This window comes from Octodon degus, unplaced genomic scaffold, assembly GCF_000260255.1.
Source record: "Octodon degus isolate 3935 unplaced genomic scaffold, OctDeg1.0 scaffold00148, whole genome shotgun sequence".
In the NCBI taxonomy this organism is placed as follows: Eukaryota; Metazoa; Chordata; class Mammalia; order Rodentia; family Octodontidae; genus Octodon; species Octodon degus.
In genome coordinates, this window is record NW_004524724.1 from 6,359,418 (window position 1) to 6,385,833 (window position 26,416).

The 26,416-nt window shown below is 42.8% G+C and overlaps 1 protein-coding gene and 1 pseudogene across 1 annotated transcript in view; one reads left to right on the forward strand and one right to left on the reverse strand.

Annotated features, from left to right (window-relative positions):
• Positions 1 to 26,416, reverse strand: part of Mtbp (MDM2 binding protein) — an 85,894-nt gene that overhangs the window by 36,660 nt on the left and 22,818 nt on the right. Inside the window, exons 10-13 of the mRNA XM_004642265.2 lie at positions 24,009 to 24,081; positions 19,766 to 19,883; positions 1,913 to 2,089; positions 569 to 676 (exon numbers count right to left, since the gene is read on the reverse strand). Coding sequence (XP_004642322.1) covers positions 569 to 676; positions 1,913 to 2,089; positions 19,766 to 19,883; positions 24,009 to 24,081 — 476 coding nt within the window. The remainder of the gene's footprint in view (positions 1 to 568; positions 677 to 1,912; positions 2,090 to 19,765; positions 19,884 to 24,008; positions 24,082 to 26,416) is intronic.
• Positions 2,929 to 3,250, forward strand: LOC105743682 (annotated as a pseudogene).

Here is a 26,416-nt window from a genome sequence, read left to right on the forward strand (position 1 = left end):
ATTTATTGCCTACTCCTTTCTACTTTGAGAATTCTAATTATATGAATATGTTTCTTGGTTTTGACAGTGAACTATTATGACTGATCTGTAAATTCTTTCTTCATTTTTATTTTGGACAGTTTTTATTGTTATATTCATTTATGTTTGTGAATAATTTATTTTCAATTTGCAATCTATTAAAAAAGCCTAATCAGTGCTTTACTGACAATTTCTCTGGAGTTGCATTTTCTTCCATTTGCAAACTACCATCATACTACCAGAAATAGACAACGGTTTTACATATATAAAATAAAACTTGTAATTTTCTATCATATCATCAAAAACAAATTAGGAAACACAAAATTTGCCTGGTGGGTTATTTGTCTAGGTGCTAAACATGACGTGTAAACAAACGGCAGGTTCTGAATCCAGGGGAACAAAGGCGCAGACCTCTTCTGCCCTGCGTCACTGGGATCCAGAGCAGCTCCACACAGGAGTGTGGCGTCTGCGAGTGCAAGTGTGCGGACAACAATGGCCTGAGTCTATGCGGTAGCCGTCCCACCAGGAGTGCAGCGCAGACGCTACTCACCCAGGCAGGCTCTCAACACCAGCGCCTGTGCAGTCGCTAAACGCTCCTCTCTCTGGACAACCTGCTCTGCAGAGAAACGTGGAAGTGCTCCGAGGTCCAAAGGACAGCCTAAAAACAGAAAACATTCAACATAGGTGGGAGCAAGCAATGAACAGTTCCTAGCAACAGTTATGACAGGACGAAAAAAGAAAAGGCTCCCGCCTCTGAGCCTCTCCCCGCTCCCCACCTCCCCAGCTCCCATGGCCGCTGGGCTGTGCCCTGCGCTGAGGATGCACTGCCTTGATGTAGGGCTCAGGCTTACTCCTGTGTCCTCCATAAGCAGTGTCTTCACAGCTTAGCCCAGAGTCCCACGGCCCTAGCAGGACACAGACACAAGTCATGTCACCTCTGGGTTCCCCAGCTGCAGCGCACGTAGCACTTGGGAAGCCAGCTCACCACGGGCCCTATGGTCTTCCGCGATAGCTGCCTCTTGCTCACACGGAACCTGCTGTGTGTTAGTGTGCTCTGCCTCACTGGGCTCAGAGAGACCAGCAAGCAGCATGTGGAAAGTGGCCCTGGGGCTGCGCAGTCTCGCTACCTCAGGAGCCTGCCCCAGGCTGGTAACCAGCTATGAGGCTGGGTACCAGTGACACTCAGGGACCTGCTACTTCTTAGCATGACCACAGCAGGGACACAGCCACCACGGAGAAGTCAAGACTGTCTTGGGAGCACAGTGCCGGAAGGGAGGCCGCCCTGGCAGTGGGAAGGGAACACGGGAAGAAACAGCTCTCCACGCCTGCCGTCCTAGCACAGGCACCAAATGGGGGCCAAGAACCACAGCGGGGGCCCTGGGATGCAAGCCCTGGGAGTCTTCCAGACACAACCACAGCTGCGTGCGCCCCAGTCCCACACGGGAACTTAACACAGAAATGTCCAACCGGGCCCACACAGCACCCTGGATGAGGGAGGTGACCATGCCTGGGTTGATTCGGGCAACTGGTCAGCAGTGATAGATACCCAGATAAAAAGCGCAGTGGGGGGGAAAGAAGAGGGATGCATAGGAAAGGCTGGAGAGAACGTGAATGAAGAGAAAAAAAAGTTATGGAAAAATAAAATGTGTATTTAAAGCAGAAGATATCAAAACTTCCTATTTGGAAATGAAGGCTGACCTACCAAATTGTACTACATAGTGCAAAAGAAATTAGTTTTCCTCACTTAAAAAATATAAAATAGGGTAAATGAATGTCAGAAGCAGAGTACAGGGACATAATTCCATGAAATATCTAATTGTCCTACTCAAAACCACACAGGCGAACTCCAGAAACAAATGCAGATGCGCCCTCGCGCCCTGGAGCTCACACTCACGCAGCTGGGAGTCCGCTGCCTTGGTCTTCATCTTCCCGTGAATGAATCCGAGCACGAAGGCCCCGTTGATCTGGCCAGCTGAGTACAGCAGGGTGGCTCTGCACCTGCCCCCGGTCCCGCCGCCGTGCACCAGGAGGCAGTAGCCAGCGCGCTCTCCTTTCACGTCCACTGCAGGCACTAAGGAGAGGAGAAGGGGACTGGGTAAGGACCCACTCCAGGCTCAGGGCGCCATGCATGCACCAGCAGGTGCTCATTTAATTACAAAGCTGTTGAGCCAAAGAAAAATTACACCCAGCGTAAACCTTTTTTTTTTTGTGGAACTGGGGATTGAACTCAGGTCCTTGCACTTGCCAGGCAAGTGCTTATTCTACTGAGCTATCTCCCTGGCCCCCATAAACCTGTTTTGCATGAAAACTGTGCTCACTGTTTTCATGTGGCTCACTAGAATGTCACGATACCTTTCTTTTCTTTTTCTTTGTGTTACTGGGGCTTGAACCCAGGGCCTACATACTCAGTCAGATCCCCAGCCTTTTAAAACAATTCTTTTGTTTCTTAAATCCTGACACAGATTCACACTAAGTTGCTAAACTGCCCAGCTGGGCTCAAGTTTGCCATGCTCCTGCCTCGGCCTCCCAGGGAGCTGGGGTCACAGTGTGCACACCTGGTCTGGCCAATACCAAAATGTATCTATCTTCTTTCTTCAGCTTCTGTTTCTTTAAGTGGATTACACTGACTAGTGCAAGCACACACAACGCAGTCCGCAAGAGAAGAAGTGCACACACAGAAAGCTCGCCCTCCATGCCCGGGCTCTGTGCCCAGGGCCTCCAGCCCCACACAGAATCGCCTGCCTCTCGACCTGCGTGGGCAGGCTTTTCCTGTGGTACATAATCCAGGGGGACAACTATTTACACAGCATCTACGCTCATCAGGTACAAACAGAATCTCTGGGTGATCTAGGAGCCACGTCCCGCGCCTTCCATCTGCTTTGGTGGCTCCTCAGGCCCCCAGCAGCCAGCATGGTGTAGTGGATCAAAAGCCAGGCAGCCTTTCAGGAAGCCTTGGCTGATGCAGGAGATAAACTTGTAGTAGCTGATTTCTCAGCCTCATGGTGTGGGCCTTGCAAGGTGATCAAGCCTTTCTTTCATTCCCGGTCTGAAAAATATCCCAACGTGTTGTTCCTTGAAGTAGATGCGGATGACTGACCGTCAGGACACTGCCGCAGATTGTGAGGTCAGGAGCGTGCCAACTTTCCAGTTTTTTAAAAGGGGAGAGATGGTGAGTGAGTTTTCTGGTGCGAATAAGGAGATGCTTAAAGCCACCATTAATGAGGTAGCCTAACTGTGTTTTCTGAAGAATGTAACTCTCAGCTGTTTAAAACTTTTAATTTATTAAAAAATAAGTATGGAAACTATAAACTCAACTGCCATCTGATTATAAATGATAAAGTATTAATTCTACCCTTTAAAAAAAAAGATGATCTAAAGTCTGCAGCGGAGCATGTGCAGGTGATACGCAAATGCCAGGCCACTCTGGACCCAAGACTGGCGCTTTGCTGCATTTCGGCCTCTGCGGAGCCCCAGAACCGATTCCCTCTGCGCCGCGAGGACTGCATAGACAGCAACTCCTTCCTTGTCTACTATTTATCTGTCTGCAGCAGGCACCGCACTGTGTTCACAGAGGACGAGGAGAGCACCATTCATCTGCGTGCCGCGGACGTGAAGGTTGGCAGGACAGCTCGAGGACATTCGCAAAACACATCAAGAGAGGTCACAGTGATGACAGCCGAAGAAAAACCACGAAGCCTTCAGGAGTAAAAATAGAAATAGTGTCCTTTGTTTTTTTCAGGACAGTGAACTGGACATAGCATTTATTTTCACTATCTTTTGATATTCCACTAAATCAGAATAAAAAAACTTAAAAATAGCGTGGTCTACAAGGGCGGATATCTGGGAGAAGAGATAACAGTAACTTCAGTCTGAAAGCAAGAGCGCCTAGTCGGCTGGCAGCAGACTTCGGCCTCTCGCGTGCTAAGGTGGCTGAGGGAGACAGGGCCCAGCAGCAATCATGGCCGCAAAGCCAGCGGACCCCAGAGGTCTGGACAGAGGCCCCCCAGGGCTCGAGGCAAAAGGAAGTCAGGACAGGAGGAGGGGCTGCAAGGTGGCTCGCGAGGCAGCGGGACTGCCAGATCCCTTCTGATTTCACTCCGACAGATGGCTGTCCTTCCTGAGCCTGCAAGAGCTGAGTTTTACTCTCTAAAGAGAATAAACAAGGTCTGTGGCCTACAAGACAGAAGACAGGATTGAGGGCCGGGGCTCTGAGTTGATGATCAGGGAAGTTAAGTGAGCGTCAGATACTGAGTTCGGGGGCCCCTCACCGGGGCTGCCCCAATCAAGTCCTAGAGGTCTAGAAGCCAGACAGCAGGGCTGAGCCCGCCCATCACTCCCCCTTTGGAAACACAGGAAGTCACAGGAAAGCCAGAGGCCAAGATGAGCAAAAAGGAACAAGGAAAATAGAGCAGATAGAAAGGTCTCAAAAACTAACTCCCAAACCATGCAGAACAGAGGACTCCAATCCTCTGAGAAGCGCTACATCTTTGAAGAACTGGGAGTCACAGGCGCTCACAGATGAGAGCACCAAGCGGAGCAGCAGCCACAACCCTGAGGCACGGGCCTCCGGGGCTGGCCTATGTGCAGCTGCACTGGTCCCGCCGCCAGGGCCCAGCGCCGCCCCTTGCCAACTGCTGGACATCGTCCTCTCTGCTTCCTCACGGCTGCCTATGGAGGTCACCGGGGGAGCTGGGAGCAACTTTTGTACGTGACGATGCTCGCGGCATAGGCGGGTGGTTTCAGGGCTTTCTACGCATTTTCAAATTCATCAAATTGCATATATTAAACACACATAGCTCTGTGTTTGTCAATCACATATTAATAGAGGAATACAAATTACAATAAAGACTGCATAGAAATTAAAATAATAAAGCAGAATACTCCAACTAAATGATTATAAGATACATTTAAGGAAATCTATCAGGAGTATAGGAAAAAGAGAAAAATGGAAAGCAGGAAGGAAAGACAGGAAAACCAAACAGGTAGAATATGGAAATAGGTGCTACAAAAAAAAAAAAAAAAAAAGGAACATTTAAAAAAAAAGAGGGAAGGAAATTATCAACAAAATAATGATAAAAGCATTCTCCTGCCAGGCATGGAGCAATTCTATTTCTCAGAAGGTTGAGCAGAAAAATCACAGCAGGCTTGAGGCCGGCTTGAGCTAAGAAGTGAGCGCAAGTCCAGCTTGGACTACACAGCAAGATACTGAACCAAAACAAAAAATACAGTTCTCCCCCGAAAGACAAATTTCCAGCCATTCCACATACCCAAATATGAATTAAAATAGAACCAATATGCATCACTACAAAAAGTTACGTGACAACCAATAAAAAGGGTAAAAGGAAAACCCTTCAGGAAGACTAAAAGGCAGTCAGAGCCCTGCTGGCCCCACTCTCGGGGTGTGCTGAGACAGTGACAAAGATGGGTCATGGTGGCGCATGCCTGTAATCCCAGCACTTGGGAGGCTGAACACAGGAGAATCACTGAGTCTGATCTACGTAGTGAGACCCTGTAGACCCTGTATCCCCTGTACTAAATGCATAAGAAAAAATAATAATAAAGGATAAAGCTGTAGCGGTAACATAACAGCATATACCATGAAGCCACTGCTATTCAGTTATCATTGCTTTTCTATACTTGTATTTGTGCATATGAATTATAGTAACAGCAAGACCGAAGCCACTGCAAAGGTGAGGTACTAGAGTAGTTACAGGACAGTGGGGAAGAAATGCTCAAGGAACTGTGACCCTAGAATACCTGGCACCACAATCCACTGAGTCCTGAAGTCAGGACGTAAGAACAAAGTATCAGGAGCCACGCCAAACGCGAGAGAACTGGAGGCACAGCAGAGCCCAGCTTCGGGCCCACCCACCCAGCAGGCAGCGACGCATCCTGCTCAACTTTACTTCCCAGGGCTCTGTACTCCGTGCACAGTGACTGCTTAATAAACAGTGCCTGATTCAGGATGAAAAAGTTGTTGCGATAGCCAGAAAATGGTGTGGGCGTTAATAATGGAGGACTTCTTAGCCTGACTGTGGAAGTGATGGTGTGGAACTAACGACACATAGAGACGGAAGGGGTCTCGAGCAAGGACCCCCTTGAAAAGGCCACAACATGCACAGGGGCCTCCAAAGCCAGCTCAGGGCCCTGCAGAAGCTGAGCGCATCTGCGCACTCTTTCCCTAGCCAGTGACCTTGAGCTTGTCCTCTCATCAGGCTTTTCAAGCTTCTCAATTGGCTCCCTCAAACGTCATGCACCACAAGCCTGCCCTGGCTTCACTTCCCTGCAGTCTACGAGTCTCCCTGGGCAAATCTATCTGCTCTCACTGACTAGGCCAACTCAGCCACAGGGCAGGGCAGGGCAAATTGCCACCTCAAAGCATCCAGGCCCCCTGCCCCCCATGTTTATTTAGAGGCCACTGAGATGAGAGCAAGGTGAGCCCAAGGGGTTAGCTTATCCCAAGGAGCTGTAGCAGATGAAGAAATGTTTACTCAGGAAAAAGTACTAAGAGTAAAAACTGAATCGACAGCACTCTGGCCATGAGCTGCGTCTTCCCAGTCTACTCCCACCTGCTTCCGGCATACTGAGGAGACCACTGCAGGGGCTGTAGCCAAGAGGACGGTCACCTTCTCCTCTCAGCTCTGCAGAGGGCCAAGGATAGCACGGGAGTGGAAGGCTGGCTGCATTTCTCACCTCCCTGGTTCTGACCAGAAGAGGTGAGTCCTCTGGAAGGACTTCCCTACTACGCCCAGGGTCACCCTAAGCAGAGCTTGGCAGGGACCATGCACCTCATCTCAGCTCTCGGGGCACGGACACAGGCCTCCACCTAGCTCACTACCGAGAGCCAGGAAGGTGGAGAAGAGCTGCCTGGTAACCGAAGCCACTGCAAAGACTTACCTCACAAATTACCCCAATTTAACTGGATCAGCAACTTAAATAGCTTTAGAGCAATTGAGGCTCCAGGGCACTGCAGAAAACCAAGCAGAGCGCTAGAAATTAGTAGAATCTATCAGCTGAGTGTGCTCCTAAGTGAGGTGGACAAGGACAGATCAGGAAACAGCGAGCGAGAGTTGCAGGTCGCTGAGTTAGGTAGCAATATTACAGGCAGTCAGGCTCCTCAAGGAGCCAGTATGGAAGGCCAGATACCTCAGAACTGTGGGACAGACAGGCATCTCCTGTAGGCCAGACCTCAGGACAAAAGATGAAACAAATACAGCCACAAGCCTCCCTAGGGAGAGGCATCAGGGACTGATATTCTGAATAGGTACCAGTCAAGCTGAGGTAGCCAGGAAGAGCCACTAACCCCACCCCCTACAGCAAGAGCCCCTGTTCTGTATTCAGGCCCTCTTGCTACGTGACTCGCTTCCCCATTTGATCACGATTTAATCGATTTTACCTGAGCAATTATACTTGTACTCTTACTGGTTTTCCATCGTTTTGTCCCACCCTATGCCACCTTGTGAGTCCCCATCCTTAGACCTGCCTCACCTCGTGGATTTGCTCTATAAAAATCCCTAGAAAGGACAGGTGCCTTGGCAACCACCTCAGGTCCCTCTTCTGTCCTTTTCTGGGACAGAAGCTTTCTTCCTCCCACCCCCCAAAAAATATATCCTGCTCTTAACCTCCGTTGTTCCTAAAATTCATTCTTTGGTTTTAGAGAACACAAACTCATCCCTGGTATCTTTCAGGTTGGCAGTTCCATTCCCCGATGTCCAGAGATCTGCAAAAGCTACCTTATTCTCAAGGCTGAAAGTGCCTGCAGGAAGCCCACATCCTCTGAAAAGCAATGCCAAAGCCTCTCCACTGAGGAGGGCTGTGCTAACATAGCCAGACGACTCAGAACGCAAAGAGCAGAGCAAGCAACCACACACACAAACCTCGGAGAAGAGGATCTCAAATGTCAAAACGATGAGACAGGGCTGGTGAGATGGCTCAGTGGTCTAAAGCACCTACTTAGAACAAGCTTAACAAAGCAGAGGGACTGTGGTTCAATCCTCCAGCACCACATGCCAGCCAGCCCCGCCCCCTGGTGGGCTGAGCTGGCCACACACACATACACACACACAAATAAATAAACAAATAAATTAAAAAAAAAAAAAAAGATGAGACACACACAGACACAGGAATGCATCGGGTACACACTGCAAGCGATGAGGAAAGCTCAGGTGACAGAAAATGGCTATGTGAGGGCCCAGGCATCAGACAGACCAACACTTCAAAGCAAATGTGCACAGACTATGGCCCAGGAACCACAGGAGACCATGCTTAAAGGAAAGAGGAAAGTCTGATCAAATAGGAAATATAAATAAAGATAGATATAGTAAAAAAAAAAAAATAGTAGATTGAAAAAATACAATAAACTTAAAATGGTCAGAAGTATACAAAGTATATGTCTGCATAACAATGTAGTGATTAAAATCTAGTAATAGAAAGAAATTTGGAGAATTAACAAATATGTGGAAATTAAACAACATGCAACTAAATACTCAGTAGGTCAAAATAATAAGGGAAATTTAAAAATGTCCTAAGTGGGCACAAAACTTACAATACATAAAAATTTATAAAATGTAGCTACAGCAATGTTTAGGAATAAATTTAATATTTATACATAATTTTCATTACAAAGACCTCAATCAGCAACCCAACCCTCTATTGAAAGATAGTGAGAACAGGAAACCCAGCACTCCTGCTTCTCCAGCTATACTCAAAAAATAATTTTAAATTATTTGAAATCTGTACAATGTATTCATAGCAACATTATTCACAAGGACCACACAAGATTAATAGACACAGCTGATCCAAAGATAAATAAAACAATGAGAAAAGGCCAGAGACATATGCATGCCGCCCCCAAACACACCAGGCCACAGAGACCAGAAGTGGTGGTGTGTGCCTATAATCCCACCACTAGGAGGCTGAGACAAGAGAATCAATATGAGTCCGAGCTGCAAAGCAAGACCCTGTACCAAATAGGGGCCGGGCTGATAGCTCAGCAAACTAAAGCGCCTGCTTAAGCAGAGCGCAGCAGCCAGGATTCAATCCCAGGCTTGCTGGGCTGGCCCCGCCCTGCCCCCAGGGCATGTTGAGACAGCAATTGAGACTAGGTGTGGTGGCGTGCACCTGAAACCCCAGCGCTTGGGAGGCTGAAAACAGGAGGATCACTATGAGTCTGATCTACATAGTGAGACCCTGAACACCCTGTAGATCCTGCCCTAAATACAGAAATAAATAAATAGGAAAAAAAAAAGAAAAGCATTTAACAATAAAAAGGGTGAAGTACTAAGATCTGTTACAAAAGGGACGCACCTTGAAAACATTATGCTAAGTGAAAAAAGCCAGTTAGCAAAAACGATATGATATGGTTATATTACACGGAGTGGTACCCTGGAGACTGGGACGGCACAGGGGCAGGAATACGGGACAGCTGCTAATAAGTGCATAGTTTCTCTCTGGGGAGATGAAAATGGCCTAAAACCGACAACAGTGACAGTTGCAAAAGTCTGTGATTATACAAATAACTACTTAATCATATATTTACACATGTATTCAATTTTATGGCACGTGAATTAACCCCCGTGAAGCTGCTCTTAAACATTTTATCTTTACCTTAGCAATGCAAAGTTCTGCTCACAAAATCAAAGTCCTTTATAGTGCAAACCACACAACATACAAAAGGATTTTTCTGCAGCTAGTTCAGCTGGCTAGAGCATGGTGCTAATAACAAGAAGGCTGCCGGTTTGACACTGTAAGGGACAACTTCACTAGCGGCCAGCTTGCTTGGTGGCGGCCTTCCCTTCCCTATTCTGTTACGTATCAACAGCATGCTTTCAAAGACTAAATAAGAAAACAAAGACTGTGAAATAAGTGCGTTGAGTCAAAAGGTTTTTTTTTTTTTAACATGTAGAATATTATACATATGCAATTCAGAAAAATGTTAAAAATTACTATAGTTTTATTATAAAAGCAATAGTTTATTTCACAGATATGAACATACTGTGGTAAAAGCCTATTCCCAAACAATCATAAGTATATGAAATCTTTCTAATTAGATTGCAATAATTTCATTCATAAACAGCAACATTAGAAAATGAACTTAAAATTTTTACAAAGGAAAAGCATTTATTATCATTTTCCTTGAAACAACGGTTTGCCAAGAGTGATCTTTCCAGCACTTTGCCAGCTCAATTGTTTCCCTTTCCTATGTCATCCTTTCCGTGATTACTTTAAATCCTTCTACCTTTGGTAGCATTTTAAATCCCAAGGCATAATACAACAATCGTATTTTCCTCAAAAGAAAAATATTTACTTTATAGAACTTCCTTAACCATAATGACTCTGTAGCCACTTAAAAAACATTATTCCAGATCCGGCAGGTGTTAATTAAGTACCATTTTATGTACATACTGCAGATAGCAACAGTTTTACAACTGGCATAGTCATTCAATCTTCATTTCTCTTCCTAAAGAAAGACGGAAAGTAATCATTAAAAGAATTCTATTTTCAGGGCTTGGGTGCAGCTCAGGGATAGAGCGCTCACCTGGCACGTAAGAGGCCCAGGGTTCAATCCCCAGCAATATAAAAATTCTATTTTCCAACGCTGTATTTACACGCTCAAGGGCTGGCCGGGTGATGCTTGGCTTGCATTCACCAAGAAATTACATGCAGTCGCTTAGACTGTCCAGATACAATGGGAAAAGCAGGAAGCACCAGTTTCCATTTGTCCTATCAAATTTCACAAGTTAATATATATGCTACAATAAAGGCTCTTATTAGTACTTCACCAGCAAAAACCCTTACATAAAAAAGCAAATTATATTACAAAACAGTAAGTTTCTTAGTGATTTAAAAAAACTCTAACACCCTTACTTTTTTTAACAGAACTCATACAATACACAAATCAAATCATATTAATTAGGAGCAATAATATTCCATGTAATATAAACAAAAACAAGTATCCCAGGGAAACTAGAGAAGAAAGGTATTCTGGTTCAGTATTCTGAGTTATGAACAATTATATATATATATACATACACACACACACACACACACACTCCTTAGGAAATGTGCATGTAATAAAATCAGATTGTCCTACAAAATGTGTCTCAATTCTAGAATCAAAATGATTTTTAAAGTTATAGTATTGTTGAATATGTGCTTGAAGCCTCCTACTGTTAAGATTACAAAAATGCAAAGAATTTACTATTCTACTGTGACTGTTAAATAACATAAGGATCACAGCTGCATATATTTCCTGTCCGTTAAAATACAGTAAAATATGGTATTTGAAAGCCATAGTGAAGAGACAAGCTATTCATAAGCTATTTCATGGTCTTCCCATGATCACAAATAATGACTTTATTATTCTAGATATAGAAAGCAGAGAAGATTGAACAGCAAAGGAACTGCAGGGTTCACAAAGTGCTTGCTTTCCTCACCACGGACTCTGACAAGTGCTATGACCAGCCCGCTTTTCCAGTAAGAAATTAAAGCCTAAAGCACTGTGATGGCTGAGTGTCCGGGAGCAGCCTGGGGACCAGTGGAGACACTGGCTGTCTGGGTGGAGCACAGAGGCGCAAGCCCAGGCGGCACATGTGGTACCTCACCCCTCTCTAGCACTGGTCTCCACTCCGCTTCCCAGTCACTGTGAACCAAGCACCCTTCCCGTTGCACCCTTCCACCATGCTGGCTCAGCCTTAAAACCAGCCGACCATGGACAACGTTCCCTGAAACCAGAAGCCAAACGACTCCTGAAGTCCTAGGTGTCAGGTATGCAGTTTCAGGGACAAGAAAGCGGACTAATGATAGCAGCAGTGATTCTCAGTGCTTGCTCTGCCCTGCAGCACTGACAGGACCCTTCAGTGACCATGACTTTTAGGTCAGTGGCCTCGAAGGCAGAGGTGCTCTGTCTATGGTGCATAGCTGAGCCCCTCCAGACTACTGATAACCTAGATCCACCCTAGACACCTGACTCACTTGTTTTCGCGGGGCCCACCGAGTTCCCTCACGGTGATTCTAATGCGAAGCTGGTGAGCTGGGGAGGGAACAAAGCTCTACGCTGAGGTCAGAGACCCTCCAGGATTTTAAACAGAGTGAGCCCCAACGCTTGGTGAGGTACGACTTACACAGATGTATGTACCTACACCCATAGCATACATTACAGTCTAACTTTAACCAAGTTGGGGAATTTACATAATTATGCACCCATCAGTGTGATCTGGTTTTGGAAGACCTCCAACGGAGGTCTACAGTCCACCTCTCCACTCGCACAGCCCTGGGCAGACAGTTATCTGCTGTCTTTTGTTTTTTACAGAAATTTCATATAGAGTAAGTGACTGTATGATGTATAATCTCATCTGACTTTATAAGTGTGGCATGCTAGTTCAGGTTCATCAGAAATTATGTCACTGAGACCGCCACTGTTTGAAAAAAAAAATGTATTCACCAGTCGATGGATTTTTAGCTATCATGATGCTTTCATAAACATTTGCTCAAAGTCTTTAAACAAGTATGTTCTCTTTTCTCCTGGGTAGACGCCTAGGAGTGAAGATGCTAGACTGCACACTAAAGTGTAAATTTCACAGCCAAACTGTTCTCATGGTAGTTGTTTTATTATCCAGACCCACTAACAGTGAGCTGTGCAATCCCTCTATATCCTCATTAACATTTGAAAGTCACCTTTTAATTATAGCCATTCTAGTGACTGCACTGTAAGATCACATTTTGGATGGAATCTGCATGTCCCCAAAGACTGATGTTGAGCATCTTTGTAGATAATGAATTAGCAAGTCCCCTATTTTCTTTGGTGAAATATCTATTCAAGGCCTAGCTTTTTTGATGGTACTACAGATTGAACTCAAGGCCCTGAGCTGCATCCCCAGTCCTTTTTTTTTGAGACAGTCTCTCATTGTTAACCTGCCTATGGTGGCTTTGAGCTTGCAATCCTGCCTCACCCTCCTGAAGCCCTGGTATTATAGCCATGTGTCACTGAAATCACTCTCAATGTTTTATTCTGGGTTGAAAGAATGATTTCATATAAGGGCCAGGGAGATAGCTCAGTAGAATAAGTGCCTGCCTGGCAAGTGCAGGGTCCTGAGTTCAATTGCCAGTACTGAAAAAAAAAAAAAAAAAGAATTATTTCATTTATGTGTGCTTTGTCAGGTATGAGTGGAAGCATTTTTTTCAATCAGTAGCTTTTTCTTAATTTTTTTAGCAGTATCTTTCAAAAATGTATATTTTTAATATTTGGCAAATTCTAATTTAGAGGGTTTTTCTCTTTTCACTCCATGAACTGTTATGGTATCTATGTTACAGAAGTTTTACATTTTTAGTTTTTAAACGTGGACCTATTTTGAGTCCATTTTTATGGACACAGAAGTCTAACTACATAGGCGAAGAAATCTAAACATACGTGCCTCCACGCCTCCACACGTACATCTCCTTAGACAGGAGCATCAGTCTTCCAGCACTGCGTGCAGCAATCAGTTCTTTTCCACGGGCATCTCTGTTCTCGTTCTGCCCTTGGATGATGTGTGACCCTAACCCAGCAGCAGCCTGGCTGGGCGGCTGTGCTCTATCGCGTTCACAGGACTTTCTTCACTGACTTCTGGTCCATTTCCTTCCAGTCATTCGGACTAAGTCTTTTTGCTGCTGGAGGTGATGCTTATAGTACTGATTTTAGATCTTTTTTTCAATCTATCATAAGCATAAGGCCTCCATAACATTTTAAGCTATTTTCTGTAAGTTTGATATTTTGTTTTTATTTTTGTGCAGTGAAAATTATGTTCTAATTTCCTTTTTTGATTCTTTTTTTTGGGGGGGACCCACAGGTTTTTCATAACTGTGTTCATTTCCATCATTTGAGGGATTTCTCAGAGCTTTACTGTTGATTTCTAAATGAACTCCATTGTAACTTGAGAACATACTGGGTACTGTTTCTTCTTCTTTTTTTAAATCCCTTTAAATTTACAAAGTCTCATTTCATGGCTTAGTATATACACAGACCCTATCCAGAAGAAAGTTCCCAACTGAAAAAAATATTTGTCTCCTATTTGCAAAGTCTTTGCCAGAGTGCATTGTTTTTTAAGATGGAGATCATTTATTTATACGTCAGCTATGTAGTGTCATTTTAACTCTCTCAGTTTGGTTGACTATTCTGAAACAGGCTGATCTGAGCATTAATAAAACCCACACTACCATTTCAAGACATTTCCTCAGTCCTTACTCTTCCGGTCCCTGTTGGGAGCCACGGAAGCTGGAATTGGTCACACGCATACCAGCAGGACGCGGTCTAGGTGCCTAAAGCAGCAAGCTACCCCATCCCAAGAGAGGCACCTGACTGGTTAATGTCAGCTCTGCGTGCCCAGGCAACCTTGTGTCCCGTGCTACTGACTCTGCCAAGGCATAAATAAACATCCACACTGCTGCTGGGGCTGGGGGTCGTCTCACCTGCCAGACAGAGGAGGCACCACCTGACCCAGCTCCCGTCTTCTTCTCTATCTTTTCCTCATTCCTGCTGCCATTTCTCCCCAGGTACAATGGATCACATGAGAGACCACAGGATTCCTATGGTCCCTTTATAAATATTGTTACTAAATTTTTCTGTCAAGAAAGATAGGATTTTTCTCAGAGGACCTTTAAAAGTTTTTCTTTCAAAAGAATCCCTGTTTTAAAAAAAAAAAAAAAAACTGAGAAAGACAATAAACTCAGGGTTGTAGAATTATCAGGTACCTAGAATTTTAAAATTACTAGACAGTGTTATGTTATAAGAATAATGACTTCAGAAGTATCAAGACATCAAGCAAAAAAATCAAGCTCCTCAAATTATTTTCAAAAGAAGTGCTACAAAAAAAGAGGGTGCCTGGGACTGGATGCATCCAGTACTGGGTGGAAGTCCTGTTCCTGTCCTACCATATTAAAGAATTTCATGATATTCCTGTACCTAGGATGTGTCGCTTATAACAAAAAGATTTTTAAGAATTTAGCGTTCAGTACTGCTCTGAGAGAGAGGGCGAGCAGGGCAGACAGGCGCTGGCCGAGAGTGGTGCTGCCATTCCGCGACGTGAGCGCTGAGGCTGGTCACTCGTGGTGCGGCCAGGTTTACAGCGTGTTCCTCCGAAAGGCCAGGCACCTTCCACAGCACACCTGCCTTCCGGTATAGATTTTACGTAAGTCTTTCTTTAGAAGACTGAAAAGAGGGCTGGATAATTTCATTGGTTTACAGAGCTCTTTTTCATTTTCTCGTATCAATAACTTCTGAGTTATTTCCCTGAACAGCACTTCTAAAAAGCATTCTTTTGTTGTTATAATCTAAACATATTTCAGACTGAGCATTGTTTACTTTAGTTCCTAGCATACAAGATTGCTAGTATCTAATAATCTTGATATATAAAACATCATACAGTTCAAACTAATACATACATATGGATCTCATAAGGAGCATAACCTCGGGTGCTATTAAAAACAGAGGCACAGGTGCTCTGTAAGGACAGCAGCTACAACTTGCTACACAATGTCCTGCACTTACTACTTAGGAAAGCTTCCCATCGGGCACCCAGCAGGCCAGCAAGGGGCCTACGCTCAGCAGCAGGGTCTGTCTGGCACTTTAGGTGAGATGGCAAAACAGGTCCTGACAGACAAAACGACTTTGGACTAAAGACCTACGGGAATGGAGAGACTGTCGAGGGGGCCGTCTGGGAGAGAGCCACAGCCGCAACCTCCGCTGTCCCTGAGGCACCCGAGGGCAGATCCCCCTGGGTTTACTGTTGCTCCAGTACCTAACTGAGTGTTGATACACTGTGCAAGTTGAGCTTAGAAGTTTGACTAAGCCACTCAGCCGGGACCAGGGTCCTCACTTTGTAAACATCCTCATCCTGGGCAAGCAGAGGGCACAGAGATGCTGTGAGCGCTACACCCGCCCAGTAACCTCCTTGTGATACAAGCGAAGGCAGAGGCCTGCTGCCCGCCTCACCTGCCGCCTCACCTGCCGCCCCTCACCACGCTGTCCTGCCCTGGAGCCAGCTGATTACGGACTGGAACCCCCACCAACTGGGAGCTAAATAAGCCTTTCCTTCCTCCACCATGGGGTGTCAGGTATTTTGTCCCAGGAATAGTTGTGTAATATATATATATACACACAAATGCTCAGTGAAGCTGTTTTTCCCACAAGTGGCCACATAGCCACTGCGCCTTTCTTCTTCCATGCCATGTTCCTTAGGGATCTTCCTAGTCAGCTGCTCCTAAACACAATGTTATGGTCGTTATTATAATATTACCATACCATAGCATGTGTTTTAATGTTACACAATAAATATTTCTATTTCTTTTGTGTGCCACAGTTTGCATTCCAGGGAGAGGAACATAAGTCTATCTCCTTGAGTACTGCTCTCCAGATTTTGGTCCCAGGTCTGATACACAGTATCTGTTCCATATTCAAATAAATGAATGAAACAGTCTGAATGAATAACAAAGTCACAAAGGAAAAAAATCAAGACATGGTTTCAGGACAGTAGGGTTTAGTCACATGTAGAGGAACAAGGCAGCTGGGTGGAACTCAGCAGATTATGCAGAAGCAGGGCTATGGTCTGGGGCACGATCTGACAGTCCCTATTCTATCTGGGAGAGAGAGAGAGATGCTATTACTGGGGATATAATGAAGGGGATATGGAATTTTCTGGATGCGAGGTTTATTAAAATTTTTATACCAAGTAAACTTTGGTTTTTCTCCTTTTACAAAAGGCTCTCTGTCAATGGGATAAGTAAAAAGTTTACCCTTCAGGAAGGGTTATAGGTAGAACAGAACTTAATAATCAGCTCTCCAGTTTGATTTTGTTGCTACTTCTAAGCATTAAAAAAAAACCATAAAGTGTAGTTTAATCAGCCCCTAATGATCCAGCCTAATCAGTAATCAACAATCTAGCTTCAAAGATTATCACATGATCTATATCTTATCATTATTCAGAAGTTACCACTATTAATTCTTAAATTTCAAGAGGCAATGATTTAAAAAACCGAAATTAAGACACATGATATTTTCTTAAAGATACAATGAAAAATCATGCAAAAGAAAAAAACCTAGGACCAATTCTAAATCAATCAATTGCCTTAAAATTAGAACCAGCAACATAATCAGCATCTGAAATAGAAAGTTACAGGAAGAAGAAAAGAGCTAAGTGGGCTAAAATATACTCGGTGTATTTAGGAGACACTAACACTCAGTCCGTCTCAGTCCTGGACATACATGGTGCTGAAATGGCGATTAGCCCACGACTTCAGGCAGTGCAAGCACCGCTGACTACACTGCCCCTCCCTGGACCTACTTCTGATTTGCGTTAGCATGTCCACAACTCCAGAGGCACGCTTCTTCCACAGAGTGGGTGCGAAGGGTTGAAGCTGCTCTCCCTCGTGCCCCTGCGGGGGCCACTCAGCCAACAGCAGTGCTACTTGCTGCAGAAGCCTTCCCTGAGCTCTCAGCCTGTGTCAGGCCACACACCGCGTATCTGCCCCTTTTACCTTTCCATCATCAGTTAAGCAGAACTGTAATTACTTTTCAAAGTATATTCCTCACTTTAATAAACATTTCATTGGCAATCACCCACTCGGGACCCCCCTCCTGTCCCTCTCTTGGACAGGAGCTTTCTTTCCCTCAATAAATATATTCTGCTCATTAAAAAAAATAAAAAATAAAAAACATTTCATTAAAAAAGAACCACGACTCCACCTCCTCGGATAGGTAGCAGGAACCAGGCTAACTCTCCTTTACTTCCCACAAGCTCACCGCACATCCTACAAATGTGATACAGGTCTTTTTAATGCCGATGTTAATGATTATAATTATTTTTTTATTTTTTGGCGGAACCAGGAATTGAACTCAGGCCCTTGCACTTGCCAGAGAAGCGCTTATTCCACTGAGCCAACCCCCCGTCTAATGATTATAATTTGCCAGGATCTTCAAACAACCATTTATAAAAACATTTCTTCACCTTTCTCAACTCCCATTTAAATGCAGGTATTTCTAAAGACCTTGTCTTTGGCTCCCTTCTTTAGTTCTGCTGTCTAGATGTGGTTGCTTCTACCTCCGCCCCCCCCCCAGCATCCCTTTTATTTCCTATATGCACCAATGGTAAGCCTTTACATTAGTGGCTTCCTAGTATTAACAATTTCTTATGGTCAATTCCTCAGTGAGCTTGGAACGTTCTTGACCCTAACCTTAAACAGTAATGCAGCAGAAGTGAGACTAGGCTAGCTCCAGGACTCACTCCTCTTCAAAAATGTGGCAGCTTTAAGTTCTGTGTTTATCCTGAGCACTAGTAAGTTTCAGCCAGCACACTGGAGACATGTGAAGAGAACATATAGCAAAGAAATGGCTTAGAGACTGTGGGTGGAGTCAGCCATCTCTGCATCCTGAACCCTACTTGCAAACAATCCACAAGGCCAGGGCAGCCACATCAGTGGCCACTGGTGAAACCAGCAGAAGAGCCAACCAGCTGAGCCCAGTCCCACTGCAGCCCAGTCCCACCAGAACAAGTAAATGTAAAGTGTGTTCTTTCAAGCTGTAACATTTACCTTTGCTAAACTAGACCTAAGAAAATTAATGCTACATGCAAAATTTAAATCCCTAGCTGTGACTATTCTCTAGAGATCTAGATCTAAATTTCATACTCTAGATTTAAATTTCCATGTAGATATCTTACCTGAAGCTCAGCTTCATCTTCAACATTTGATAAATCAGAATCTAGTATCTCACCTACTTGCTATATAACATTGTATAACCTATTGATTCAAAATTTTTTGCCTCGGAATATTAGCTCTGTGGAGTATTTCCATAGATATCTTGGTAGACATGTTTCAAATACAATTCTCAGTCTCACCATGACATGGGTCACAAAAACTAACTACAAGCAAATAAATTTAAAGAAATTATTGTTCAATTTTGAATACTACTTAGGCCAAAACAAAAGTATGTAGAAACACACCTTAGCTATCTGACTTTGAGAAGGTAACTCACACAGTCTGATCCATAAGTATGAAATGAAATACTAGGGTTAGGAGTCAAAGAATCTCTGACTTTTTAACATAAGTTAGGATTTTATCTTTATGGGGACATCTCGCACACACTAGACTACTAGAGAGGCAACACAATGTCATACAGCTCAGGTTCACATTTTAAGAAAGTACAGAAATATTAACTATAGAACCAGGATTTATATGAAGGTTCTGTCAATTGACAGTTCTTTAAGTTTTCTAGGCTCCAATATCCTCACCCATTTAATGAGAATAAAAATAAATCTATAGGGTTATTATGAAAATTAAATGACTCAGTATTTCAAAGTATCTAGAACCTGCACAGTATACAGTGAAATAGGTTCTAACTTCTTAAGCACATCCACAAGCTCCTTTTCTAACAAATAAACTGCTTTATTTTCATACGTTTGTTTCTTCAAATGTCTCTAAGAAATCAATGTTCATGTAGTGAGCACTCTAACTAAATGCTCTGCCTTGAAATCACTGATACTGTTAATGAACGTGGTTAGAGGTAACCGAACACTATTTTCAAATGAAGAAATGTTACCAGGGCCTGGGGATGCTGTGAAAGACAGAGCATTCATCTAGCACATGCGAGGACCTGGCTCAATCCGCAGCATGACCATAAAGGAAAACATTTTTTCAAGAGATATTATCTCCACTTCAGGATAGACACATACACTCTCTGTCTCACGTCAGTAATACAGTGTAGCGCTCTGCTACTCACCACCCACCGCCTTCGGCTTCTTGGCAACGTATTCCTTCCATCTCCTTGAGCTGAGCTGGTTGGGAGGCGGGATGAGTATGCTGCTAATTGTACACGGCAGCGTGAAAAGAGCACCAACCTGGAACACAGGACATGTTTTACTGATCGCAGACCCAACTCCTGCTTGCACGGGGCGATCCCCACCCACAGGGCTCTCAACACCACCACGATGAAGCTGAAATAGGCCCCCCCACGCGCTGCGAGAAACCAAAGGCAAGCGCAGACAGGTGTTCAGCGCTGCTGGGTCCCTTTTCCACTCAAGTGTGTATTTCTGAAAAACCTTGTTCTTCACACTATTTACTTATGTTCAGGGTGTGGGTTAATTTCTTTGTATACCTATAAAATAATGAGGCTGAGAGTTCTAACAAAAAAATTTTGTCTTACTTAGCTGTAATTATAGGACCTCTGACTGATGGATTGTTGTTATGGTTTCAAAATTATACTACATCTGAAGACAAAATAGGAATTTGTTTTTCCTAGAAACCAGAGACTTAATGTTGATAAGTAAAAACTACAGAGGTGATAATGAATTACATTACAGAAAATATAGAACAGCTATAGACTGATTTATGAGCAATCACAACTTATTTATCTTTCTACTCCCAGGGATGGGCATACAGATGTTTATATAAATATTTGCTCAAAAAAAATCACCATAATATATTTAAGTAAATTCTCAATTTGATTAAAGACTAAATTAAACAAATTACAATTATGAAAACTGCATTTTGCCTATTTAGAAATACAGCTACATCAATCAGCACATCCCAATAAAGACATTAACTTAAAAAAAAAAAAAACTTTGGGAAGCATAATGAATTAGTCAAAGATCTTAAGTCTACTGTAAATTATTTTTATGTAGCAGTCTGTGCAAATGTTGCTATCTATTATGTTTACTTATGCATTCATAATTAACAGATAAAATCTGTATTTTAGAAACAATAAAGATAAAAGTAAATATGACTATAACTATAGTCTTTTTAAAAGAATACATGTTTTACCAAGTCAGGAATTAGCAATTTAAGATTTAGCAGTCGATACATCTAATGTTCTAACGTGAACTACTCCTTTCCTGCGTATGTAAAATTTCAGAGCCCAAGGCGCAGGTCCCCAAGTTTGATGAAGCAGTTAGGGGACTGCGCCCCACCGGGCCCCAGCCATGTCTTTCCCGGTGTTTCTTTTTCTTTCTTCTTTTTTGGCAGAACCAGGGATTGAACTCAGGCCCTTGCACTTGCCAGGGAAGCGCTCATTCTCCTGAGCCATCTCCCCGGCCCTCACGGTGTTTTAGACACGTCAAGTGCCACCATCCGATGGGGGAGAGCTGGCCACTTCCCTCGCACTGCCTACTTTGGACTACTCTGCTCGCTCTCCGCCCACACCAATCAATCACGAGGCAGCCTTGAGAGGGCGAGGCTATCAATCTATCTCCAGAATTTAAAGGACAAACTGTCTCCAGTCTGGTTTCAAAACCTGGATTGAATCATTTCAGTCGGGCCTCCCTAACAAGCAGTCCCTATGACAATCATTTTAATAGCTTTGCGATTTCCTCGCTATAAATATATGGCTGGGCCGGCCAAACAGCTCAGCGGACTAAAGCCCCTACTAGGGCCAGGCAGAGCGGAGCGCAGCAGCCACGGATTAGATGCCCGGGTCTGCCTTGCGGGCACCGGCCCCGCCTCCGACCTCCGCCCCCCGCCCCCGGGGCACGCTGAGACAGCATCAGATTGGGCATGGTGGCACGTACCTCTGTAATCCCAGCTCTCGGGAGGCTGAACACAGGCAGAACACTACAAATCTAGTCTCCTTGGGGAGACCCTGTAGACCCCATAGACCCGTACGAAAGTACAAAAAAAAAAAACCTCCAGGAAAAAAAAAAAATCAAATCAGAAATAATTTCTGAGACAACTAAAGGGATAGTGAGCATAATGAAAGACATGCTTAGTGCCCCTAGAAGAGATACAAATGTAAAAGTATGTACATATATATGCATATATATGGCTGTGTAGACACCCCACTTGCTACCAATCCTACCTTGTCTCTTCTTAACCTAGGAAAATGAGCTTTTCTCCAAGGAGCTTTCATGTATATTTTGGAGAGATGGAAGGAAGGACAACCTTTCAGTGCTCGAACATTTACTGAGAATCACTCGGATCACGAGACCCTGAGCCCCACGGACACTCGTCCATGCCATCCGCTCAACAGTAGGCAAGCAAAACAAGCCACTGCAGCACCGGAAATGGAAACTCAGGTGCAGAGCACAGGGATCACTTCAAGGAACGAGCACGTAATGGGGTTTTTTTAAGCATGCAATTCAAAACTAAGTTTTTTTCAAAAATATAAAAGATTAATTGTGATCCAATATAAAAGAAAAATAAACTGCTTCAAATTGAGAGATTTATTCTCTAAGTTACATAATATGTCTGTATATCCCTTTTGCTGTATTAAGAAACTTACATGACTATGTACTGCTCACTGACAGTGTTCTAATATCCTACAGTCATGTCGGAGAAGCCATAAAAACCACAATCTAAGACAGCATATTGAAGGGGCCGGGGAGATAGCTCAGTAGAATAAGCGCTTGCCTGGCAAGAGTAAGGGCCTGAGTTCAATCCCCAGTTCCAGCAAAAATAAATAAATAAATTTTAAAAAATAAAATAAAAAAACCCAGCGCTGAAGAGGCTGAAACAGGATCACTATGAGTCCAAGCTGCATAGTGAGATCCTGTACCAAATACATATAAGAAAAAAATAATGATAATGAGACAGCATATTTAAAACAAAACAACTGAAAATATGACAGCAAATATCAAGTTAACTTTGCTTTTAGAATTAGTGTTGCCCATTGTCAATAGCTAGATGAATTAATGATTATTTTATACTTGTATTAAATAACTTATAGATATCTATCTGATTTTTACTAGAAATATTATGTCACAGGCCAAGTTATCAAATAAATACTCTGACATGCTATTCAAATGTTATTAAACTTACGGGGACATTGAGGCCTGAAGCCAAGATTTTAAGTTACCAGACAATCAAGCTTTCAAGGGCAAGACCGTACTCCTTACTATATCAACTTGCCACAGGAATCATCCAAGATTTCACTTTAGCATGATGGCAAAACTGCTACAAATAAAATAATTATTTCTTCTTCAGGAGTGTTTGCTAACAGTGCATTTGGTGTTAAAATGATAATGCTATACAATATGGTCAGTAAATGTTGTGTTCATTAAAAGTTATTTTCACAGAAACATAACAGTTGAATAACGAGAAAGAATGTACTTTGTTTTTACTAAAAATTTTACTTGACTTTTGATACATGATTCTACTTAGAATTCTTTATATTCTAACTTAGCAAAGTAAAAATATATCAGTTTTATATCATTATAAATATAAAACTATTAAAATAGCTATGAATCTAAGCATCATTATACTTATAAGGAAAAATGATAAATTTACAGATAATTGGGTGAAGCTCTACAAGTCTTTCTCTGCTCTACCATGAAACAATAGTGCAGGCATATCAATGGCTTCCCACAGAACTGAAATGGGGTACTAAAGGGTTAATGATTACAAATAACATCTTTGTGAAGACACCATGTTAAAAACCCTGTGTTTCTATTAGTGACCATTCCTGGGTAGAATAAAAATATCTGCCACCCACCAGTCACAGGGGGAGAAAGCAATTGGGGCTCTGGCTGCTAAGACTGTGGTCCGTGGCCAGTCGCCTCCACAGCAGAAGCGCCAGGGTGGGAAGGGGTGGCAGCCAGGAAGCAGGGGCAACAAGAAAAGCCAGAGAGCAGGGGCTGGGCCCAGGCACGGTTCCCCAGGTCATGCCCTCAGGACCCGCCCCACAACATCCAGAAGTGTGCCTTACTACTTTTCTGGGCGTTTCTCAAACTAATCAAGTTAATAACCAAGAGCAACACCATCTTGGTCTAAAATTTTGAAGCCATTACCACGTATAAGACTTATTACTGAGAACCTTCTAACATCACCTTGCCTGCAAAGCATTTGACTGGGAAAAGTCAAGCGATCTCGCATAAAATGGGGCCAAAGTCCAGCGACTTAAAGAAACCAAGTTAGCAAGCAAAAGCAGATTAATGAGCTATATTCATTTTCTTACACATCTTCCAATATTAAACACAAAAATATAACGCAAAAAAAAATATATATATATATAACTCAAAGAAAGCCTTGTTTACCTTGCCACACAGAGAAGAAATCTGCTCCAGCAGCAGCACGGAGTTCTGCCTGCTGTTGCTTTCTGACAGTCCTCTGGGTAAGGAATTAAAGAAACTAGGGAACAGAAAGCTAGAACTCATTCCATGCCCTAGGCTGGAGTTTCTCAATTCTTCCAACAAGCTCACTACATCTGTTTAATAAAAACCAACATCAGGAATTAACAATCACTTATTTCCTTAAAATATTTTTTTTCTGATTATTTGTTCTGAACATCATTACTATAAAGTACCACAATAAGACCTTTGTAAAAATTCTACATACAAACTTTAAGAGTTCAGGGCCAGGGAGATGGCTCAATAGAATAAGTGCTTCCCTGGCAAGCGCAGGGCCTGAGTTCAATCCCTGGTTGCGCAAAAAAATTTTAAAAATAATAAAATAAAATAAAACTTAAGAGTTCATATTCCTCTTCTATTCAAAGTTTCTTTTTATATAAAATGTTCTGCTTTTAGGCGTGCTTCTGAAAATTCCTGGCACACATTTTCCTTTCCTCTTGGAAAAGGGTCTTGATCTGTACTTCAGAGTAGCCTTTTTTTTTTCCATAATTTTATTGAGAAACAAATAGTAATGAGACAGTTTCAAACCAAATTGGTAGGACAGATTCAATAATTAACACATTGCATACATTCTTCCTAGTTAATGTTAATTGCTGTACAAGATGCGGACTTGATATCCTATTTACAAACATCATTAGAACAAATCCCTCTATTCATCAAGAGAATGTAACGATATATCTTCCTAACCACATTGAATACACTGATACAAAATGGACATACATCTGTATTCCCTTTTTTTCTTAAGTTTCACCATTTCAATATTATAGGTGTGCAAACTCAGCAAAATATTCTAAAAGAGTTCTTTAGTCCATAATAGTATTGGGTCTTCTGCTTGACTGGCAATACCAGAAATTGTTGGCCTGAGTCCTCTACAGCTCAACATAACAGCATGGCTTTACTTGTTATACTGCATTTTTATACTTTTTTGCTGGATGGTTAAGACCAAGGTAAAGCAGGACCTATGCAACAAGAGTTGTAGCTTTTCGGTCTGAAAAGGTCAGTGAAATCCCCTCAGGATTTATCCTGAGATCCTATACTTCAGTTTGTAGAACCTTTGTCAGTGTCAGCCATTGTTTGACCAATGTGCTCTCTGAAAAAGCCTGAGAGAATGTTTTCTCTCCATGTGACTCTCCTTAGGCACACTCTACATCATCGATCACTTTCCTCTTTGGCCACATAATCTTGATCAGAAAATTTGGGACACTACCAAATTACATGTCGTTACAGTACAAGTTCTCATATGTCCTGAGTCTTAAGAGACCATGGAAGGCTAGGGCCAAAATGTTGGTTCTCCTTGCAGCCCTCCTTTTTCTCTAATTTTGGTCTGCAAACTTAGGTTGTTAACCCTCCAGAAGACAAGCTTATTGTTATTACCATACAACCTAGGCTGTTAAGCTTAACCTCACTGTCTGAATATCAAACATCTTAGGCATGACATGGAACAGGTATTTTTCATCAAGTATTGATATGCTGAACTTTAAGTCCCTACAGAATATAATGAAAAAACATTAAAAAATTAGAATATATTTTAAAAATAGGCATAAAGAATTACGTACTTATGTTTACACATAAGTCCAAAAATCTAATCATATACAACCTTGAAGCAGGACAGTCCCACAATATTCCTTTTCCTATCTCTTGCCTTCATTCACCACCCCCTTCTTTTTGAACAATCATCTACCTGAGAAACAGCACAGCAGCAACTGGCATGTCATGACAAACAGCCCGTATTCAGAAGACCAGAATGAGAGGCAGTGCAAGCATGAAACTACTATTACAGATTACCATCTTCAGTGCAATTGTTTAGTTCACAGGTATCAGTATATATAGTTAGTCAGGGTAAAATCTTACTGCTAGATTCAAAAATCTTCTGGAGATTCTCAGGATCATTGCCTTGCCCAACTTCTACATATAACTGTATGGCTTGATATTGTCATGTTTCCTAGATCTTCTCCTTTCCCTTTTTTGGTTAGTCCTCGAGATCCTGCTTTCCTTTTACTTATATTATACCTTTCTGTTTGTGTTTCTTCTTTTGAGTTCTTATACTAGGGGAACTATATGATATTTGCACATGTGTGTCTGGTTTATTTCACTTACAAGTATATGTTCAAGTAGCATCCACTTCAATATAAAGGCTTCGAGTTTATCATTCTTTCTAGATGAGTAATACTCCATTGTGTAAAAATACCGTATCTTTTTCAACTGTTCCTCAGGTGAGAGGCATCTTGGTTGTTTCTAAGATTTGGTATCACAAATTGTGTTGCTGTAAATATAGGCACACATATATCCCTATGATATGATGTTTTCAGATCCTC